The following is an 8266-nucleotide window of genomic DNA, read 5'->3' as shown; positions in this document are numbered from 1 at the left end:
TCGTTGCACGCAACAGAAGCACGCAACGCACGCGAGGCGCGGCGCGCGCACACACACATACACGCGCGCGCGCATACACACGCGCAAACACCAGCAAGAGTACGTACGACACGCACGCCGACACCACACACACGACACATCACCAACACACAACACACACACACACACACACACAAACACGCACACACAACGCGGCGGCACACACACACACACACAAACAGTAGCGTGATATACACACTGTACATATAGTCGTGTACAACACACACACACACACCACACACACACACGACACACACACAACACACACCACACACACACACACAACACACACACACACACACACACACGACACACCCAAGATCTTCATAACGTATAGGAGATATCATGCACGTGATATTGGTTTGCTCTGGGTGCCAGCACAGAATTTCAGAGTGCATGAGAGCAAAAACTATGAGCACGCCGCGCGGGGGTATTTTTGTCATCCTAATATTCATTACGAAGGCGCTAATACTGTTAGAGGCACGAACATTAATTGAGTTCCCATACGCCGTATATCTCATCGATTTGACATCGGCACTATATTCAAACATGAGCGCTAGACGGATTATACCCCCTGTCACACCGGACGGGCGACCATCCGCGGACCGTACGGCGACCAGAAATGTACGAGGTACGCGGCAAGCACGAGCGAACAAAACGCCTCGGAGGAAAAAAAAGGGTCCCAACAAATGTAGCAACTTGAAAAAAAAAAAACCGCGCTCTTACACGCCGACCTGTGCGATCATACCTGCCGTTCTCACGGCGCCGGCGCACGGGACCTCTCCGCGCCTTTATGGCCGGGCGTTTCTATTGGATCTATTGAGCTTGGGGCAACGGCTGATCACCGGCCGCGACGTTTTCCCGCGGCGTCTCACACGCTCATGGGGTTCTTACCACGCGTCTTCTTACGTGTATACGCAGATGCACGGCGACCTCACGGCAGTTTCTTACCACGTTCTCACGGGCTATGATAAGCTGAGTCAGATTTTCGGAAGATTTTAACATGTATAGTTTGTGCGGTTTGCTGAAGTGAGTAAAACACGAGTGCCAGAAGAAACCCTGGTAGCTTAGGCCTAGGCCGTGGCCGTGGCCGAGACAGATCGGCATGAAACAGATCGGCAGATCGGATGAGACAGATCCATGAATTCGCCGTTGAAAATGTTACCATTTTCGCAGCGTCTTTGCCACGCGTGTACTGCGCGTGTACTACGTTTATGGGGATGTTACGACGCTTTTCTCACGACCTTCGCGACCCCACCGCGTTCTCACCGCGTTCCAGGTCAGATCGCCGAACCTTGGCGTTTGTTTTGAACATGCTCAAAACAAACGCCGTGACTCGGCGATCATTGGCGACCATGGCGACCACACCACGATGTCTGGCGTTTCCATGCACCACGCTTATACCACGCTTATGGCGACCTTGGCGCGCTCTGGGCCCATTTTCCGTCGCCGTAGCAGCGCAGTAAGGACGCCACCCCGGTGTGACGGGGGTATTATATATATATATATATATACTAATATTTCCGGTGATTGATTGTCTGTTCGTCTGTCAGGTTATAGGCGACCAAACGGTCGGTCCCTGGGGGCTGAAAATTAATCCACATGGATAATTCAACCCGCGGAGTGTCGTGAGATAGATACTATTAACCTCAGAAGTCACTGGAGGTCACAGGAAGTAATTGGGGAAACAGTCATTTATGGTGTCACGAAGCCACATACAGAGTTCGTAATAAAGTACGAGTGTTCCGTGACCCTCAAATGGGTGGCCGGATGAGGTCAAATCCGACCTCCGAGGTCGTGTGAAGCCCGATTCCATTTTTGGCCAAACGAAGCGAGACGCGGACTTTATTTTGAAGTAAAAAAATGTTCCTTAACCCTACAGATGGTTGAGCGGATGAGGTCAAATCTGACCTCCGAGATCATGCAAGTCATTTCGCTAGAGGTCACCTTTCATTATTACACAACGGAAATTTTGAGAACCTTCGTAAACATTTCTTAATGCACAATGAAACTTTCTCGGAATTTCTTGGATGTCTCATGTCTACGGGCAACGACTACCAATAAGGCCCTCATTCCCTTTATATCGTTGGTCTTAATCTAACAACGTCATGCTTCTTCCATGAACATCTCTACGTTGGGTGCTCAAGGGTAGGGTCACAACAAAATCTGTTCATTCTTGCCCCAAAAGGAAAGGCCACTAATATTGTATATCTATACGCTTTGACAACATAGAATCTTTAAAACTGTTTTTGCCGGAATATTGTTTACCACTTTATATTTGGTTTCTTTGTTGCGTCTCTATCCTTAGAATTAAATAAATATACATGTCAGAATTTTCTCTACAAGTTGTTCCTAATTTTTTTTCCCGAGCAATGGCAGGTACCAAAGCTAGTATATATATATAGATACTCTACGACAAGAAATAGTAGTAACAATTACTATCAACAGATTTTATTATCACATCTCACACTACAATTTTCACATATCACACTATTCAAACAGTCCTTAATTACAAAGCACGTGTAAAATACTTAACTTATAGCAACCGCAAGTTCGAATTCCGCTAGAAACGGAATGTCATCACATCAAATATTTAGTAATAAATGTAGTACTGTAAAATACGTAAGCGCTATTAAAAAGAAAAATACCACCATTAATATGATGTAATGAAATAGAAAGAACGTATGCAAGTTTATAGAGTTTACTATCATTGTCAATTCTACATGACGTTTCAATAAAAGAGTGAGATATAGCATAAACACGTATAGGCAGTAAAATGACATTTAAACGTATATCAATGCGATATTGAACATGGATGGGATATCGAGTGCATACAAACGCACACATTTAGCAGAAAATATAAATTTATCATAAGTATGTACCAATGGGAAACTTGCTTTAACAGCAATCACTAACTTATTGAGCTGTATATTTAGTTTTTATTAGCTTTAATACTTAGTTTTAAAGTAGGGGTGCAGGTAAATTTTAAAACTTTATTTGGCACCTGTTCTAATTGAACAATTTAAAGTTTTGAGTTGATTCTAACCAGTATATTTACTATAAAAAGAAATATGAAAGAAAATAATGAAGAAAATAAATGAATATGAAAGTAAAGAAATATTATTCAGAAATATATTAAAGAAATTTATTGATTCAGAAGTTTAAGGCATCTTACTATACACTATACAGGGATTTTGTTATTACTAAAACAGATCAAAAGTGATTTTCCCACACTTCAAACTGATATTAGTTCATGAATTCAAATTCAAATAAAATATTTGTTATGGCAATTGCTGAGTGATTGAAAAATGCATCTAGGTAATTTAAATCAACAAATAATATATAAATAAATATAGATATATATATATTTATTTATTTATGTATTTATTTAATTATTGCATGTAATAAGAGCCCAGTTGTGAAAATATTGCATTCTTTCCATGCATTCATCCATATAGTAATTATTGTACATTTCATAATAATATCAGATCTAATAATAAGTTCATTTACAATAAAACACAGAATGACAGAAATTCACAATATTATGAATGATAGGCTATTAGGCTATGAGCCAGACCCGATAATTTTGGCCATCGGTACCATCCGAGGGAAATAATTCTCATTGTGATTTTTGGCAAGGTATACAACCCTAGAGTTAGAAAATATGTGATAGCATTGCATAGGTGGTAGATTTTTGTGTGTTATCACCCTGTTTATATATGCCAGGGATACTGTCAGGGTTACGGACAATTCTCAAACGGTACCTCTGTAAAGGGCATTGCAACATAACTGCTCACCAAATTCAATCAAACACATATCTAGTAGTAAGATAGTAAATATCTGATGAATGAGTCAAATGTGAAAAACACAATCTTCTGTTGTAGGACTTAAAATTACAGAATAGAAAAACAAATGTGATGTTCCACACTTGCATTGCAGTGATGGTAGCCATTTGTGTGCTATTAGCTGTTTAGTAACCCCATCCCAAAATAATCGGGCTGATACCACAACGGCGCCACGGCTTAGCCCGTCACCCATATCACTGAAACTATCATCTCATCCCCTGATCTCATCATAGTGTTTGCAATTCATACAAGCACTGATAGTCCAGTGCTGATACATAGCAGACCAAATGAGTTTAATTGTTTTGTGCCAAAAATCACAATGAGAATTATTCCCCCCGGATGGTACCGACCAAACCTACTGGCTCATGGACTATATACCGCAAACGTACATTCAACATACATATGTTTAACACTATGCCAGGAGCGAATAAAAACAAATTTGTTTTTATTCACTCCTGATTATATATATATATATATATGAAGCATTTAGTGCCAATTTCACTAAGTGATAAAATAGGAGGATTCACTTTACAGCTGTTTATTATGGCAGATAGCCTCGTATAAAAATGCTCTTTGGCATCCCTGCGTGCGTGTGTGAGTGCTTACGTGCCTTCGTGCGTGTGTGTGCATGCATGCTTGCATGCGTGTCCAGTCAGTACATATAAACAGATATGACGATAACCTAGAAGAGATCTAAAGTCGCACTTCCCCTGTCTTCATTTTCCTCAATGTATTTGAGTATGTCTTCAGTTAGAATATCACCTGACTGCTCCACAGAAGCTGCCTCTGATGATGTAGATTGTGACAAAGATCTGTTGGTTCGTGGCTTAGGCACCGGGGCACACTCTTTTGTCGCCGTGTTCTGGGAATCGCCTGAAAATTCATGAAAAACTTGTGGCACTTTTTCAAATCTTCATAACCCAAACTCTATCCATGGAAATTATATATATATATATATAAGGTGAAGCTAGTTTGGCTCCATTGAACAATGCAGTTATAATATCAAGAAATAAGAAATAACACAATAACTGATATACTGATAACGTGAAACTGGTTTGATGATTCTATATGATTGCTAGTAGGGCAACACATTGATACATCAATAATCGTCACAAACACACCCATGTCCCACATTCTAACCTGGTTCTTCATTCCCAAAGTTCCTGCCTTCAACCAGAAAGAAATCATTTAATTTAAATTATATAATACGTAATTTAAAACTCAAGTACGTAAAAATAATACAATGATAATAGGAATAAACGTGTATGGTCGCATAGGTGTAGACGCATGTACCTGACTGAAGCTTTGCGGTTGAGATCGCTCTAGGAGCAGGTTTTGGCACTACAACTGGCTTCAGACTTGGTGTGGGTTTTGGCCGAGCAATGGGCTTCTGAGGCAAGGCCGGTTTCGGCATTGTAGCAGGTTTTGCTCCAGCAGGCTTGGCAGGCAGAGCTGGTTTCCTTGGAGCTGCAGGCTTGGACTTGGCTGCAGGGGGCTTGTCAGGTTCCAAGCGGTCATCCAGTGGATGATACTGTGTGTCTTCCAAATGCAATAGCACGTCAAGGTCATCGTCAATGCTGAAACATTACATCGATTCTTACTAAATTAGAATCATTCAGTTAATCAACGACTTCTAATTACACTGCGAACTTTGACACCCGTATGCGAACAGATTCAAGAATATATACAAGATGTGCATTCACTACTGTTTATTACGGTTAATCTAGAGAAACGCCAAAAGTGATGTTTATAGACAGGTGTCCATTCAACAGAGGTGACTGCTAACAGAGGTATGGCTCTATATACATTTCCCACTTCATAATTATAGATAACAAGAAGTAAAATCGATTAAAACGTTATTATTCAACTATCCACATCTCAAAGTATGACCACGCTAAATATGCACCTATAGTTGTATAATTTAACCACTCATAAAAGCATTATCGTTTACACAATATAGTGCGCTTACGTGAAAAGATCTTCACTGCCTTCATCTTTAGCAAAAAGATCAACATCTAGTTTGTCTACACTTGCTTCGGGTGGGATGAAGATATCATCATTTAGATCATCCATGTCACTCTGTTCACCAACTATTGCTTTCACTGGAACATCAGAGCATGCACCACTGAACATGGGTTAGGAAATTAATTTATGTCTAGAATAATCTGTACATAGATTCACCTGAAACAAATACATAGATATCTCATATATATAAAACATTCTATGTATACGTTCAAAATAAATAAATTTATTTCAAATGTATACATAGAATGTTCTATGCATTGGTGCATGCTGAATCTATGCCTAGAATCTCTCTTGCTCTATATATATATATATATATAATACAATAGAAGTCCAAAAATCCGGACCACCGGAGAACCCTGACTTTTCGAATATTCGATTTTTTTGATACTTGATAGAATCTTCGATGTATTTGCTCAAAATGAATCTATGTATGAAAGATTCTATAAATAGGTATGACATAAACTAGACTTAGGTCCTGCATGAACTATAGTATAAATTCTGCACACAGGTTCATTGTAATATTAAATACTGATAAAACAAATAGGATGTAAAAAAATACACACTTAAGGTATGACATGTGACAAGTAATATTAATAATTGTCATTAATGTCGAGTGTTTTGTCTTCATGCTGTAATGAATACCTTGTTGTGACTGTGAACGTGTGTGGCTTTTGTGTGCTATGCTTGCAGCACCCTGTGCTGTTGGTTTCTGTTTTCTCCCGACCACCATTCCACCTAGAGGGTCATATTCCATCTCATCCTCTCCCTCTTCCATTGTAGCAGCATCAGTTTGCCAGTCCGTATCGGAAACCAGCTGACTAATCCTTGAGCCTGACCCAGTCTTAAAAATGTCCACGTTGTCTTGTAGAACATCACTTGTATCAGGTTTGTCAAAGAACAAGTCATCATCATTATCTACGTCTCCAAAGAGAAGGGATGTATCAATTTTCTGATGCTGTGATCCCTGCCTGCAAGTATAGTTGATGAAATCAATGTTTAAAACAAGGCCATCATGCAGGGAAATGCCAAATGCATGCAAATATTATATAGAGACGTAAATGATATGATTACATGAACCAAATGTACATGTAGCCTTGGAATAAATATAATTAGGTTTTTATAAATAAACAGAATTTCTTTTAATTATTTGTATCCAGTTAAAAAAATGAAATGTACGTATGATGACATGATTGTATTGGTTTTCTTGATTAGATATCTTTTTAGCCTTTACAACTTTGGAATTGCTACAACTTGCAATACACCTGGTAAATAATTATACCAGCTATACCTCTCCTACAATTTACATAACAACTAGAACACATGTTATGAAACTGTTGGAAACGTTGCATGCTGACTTTTTGCAAGTTTTGTACAGTCTGATATCATTGATTACTTGATTTGTTGTGTAGGCGTGGATGTGCCTGCATAATCCCGATTTGTTCTCGCAGAAGTTTCAATGATGTTCTCAGCTTCCTCTATCTTTGCATTCTCAGCTGATGTACTGTTTGATTGCACAACTATTCTTGCACTCACCCCTAGATAAACAATGGAGCATCATAGTGTCATTTAAAGGGATACTTTACTCTAGAATTTAAGAGTATATTATGATAGTACTAGTAAATTTATAAATAATAACACATACCTATAAATATCTATAATTACACATTCACGTTTGTCATAAAACAACATTGAATTTTCGAAATCTTCATTTTTGGGCGCTGACATGACACCCGCGACCATGCTGCCACCCGGAAAAAGTTGCGCATTTGCCAATTTATTTTGCACGTTACAAAGGGCTAATCACAAAAGTGCAATTATATTTATACCTAAATGCTATTTAACCGAACGACAGGGGTAGAAATTAACTTGTGAACAAGGGAGTCCAACGGACTCCCTGCCCCTCGAAAAGGGGGAGTCCGCAGCAAAATGAGGGAGTCCGCAGTCTGAAGTTCAAAACTAAAGAAAACAATAACGCATATATATGAAGATTCATGAGGTTGCCCATCTGCCAAATTTTCTTTGGGCATTTACTGAAACATTCCGCGAGGCCGTGCTCTGGAACAAACTAGTTAGTATAGCAGAATTTTCAGGGAGTCACACGGACTCTTGCATATGTCAAATCAGGGAGTCCGACAGTAAATCAGGGAGTATTGGACTCCGGACTCGCGTTAATTTCGCACCCTGGAACGATATTAATTTTAGGACAAATTTATCCATATTATAACTGAAATTATATGTCGTTTATAAGATTTTACAATCCTTCCGCTCTTAAATTAATAAATAAGAACCACCCTCGGTCTGTAGCCTGCAGCCAAAACATTGCTTTGCGGAACTTTTCCACTGAGTGCCTGGTAGTG

At 39.4% G+C, this 8266-nt stretch overlaps 1 protein-coding gene across 1 annotated transcript in view; it reads right to left on the bottom strand.

The window, feature by feature from the left end:
- Positions 1 to 2462: 2462 nt before the first annotated feature.
- The window catches only part of LOC106807771 (HCLS1-binding protein 3-like), an 11016-nt gene continuing 5212 nt past the window's right edge, over positions 2463 to 8266 (bottom strand). The window contains exons 5-9 of the mRNA XM_014810219.1: positions 7303 to 7444; positions 6552 to 6877; positions 5854 to 5986; positions 5178 to 5461; positions 2463 to 4757 (exon numbers count right to left, since the gene is read on the bottom strand). Coding sequence (XP_014665705.1) covers positions 4567 to 4757; positions 5178 to 5461; positions 5854 to 5986; positions 6552 to 6877; positions 7303 to 7444 — 1076 coding nt within the window. The 3' untranslated portion in view covers positions 2463 to 4566. The remainder of the gene's footprint in view (positions 4758 to 5177; positions 5462 to 5853; positions 5987 to 6551; positions 6878 to 7302; positions 7445 to 8266) is intronic.

The sequence above is a fragment of the Priapulus caudatus genome, unplaced genomic scaffold, assembly GCF_000485595.1.
Source record: "Priapulus caudatus unplaced genomic scaffold, Priapulus_caudatus-5.0.1 Scaffold233, whole genome shotgun sequence".
In the NCBI taxonomy this organism is placed as follows: Eukaryota; Metazoa; Priapulida; class Priapulimorpha; order Priapulimorphida; family Priapulidae; genus Priapulus; species Priapulus caudatus.
This window is presented reverse-complemented; position numbering and strand designations above follow the sequence as displayed.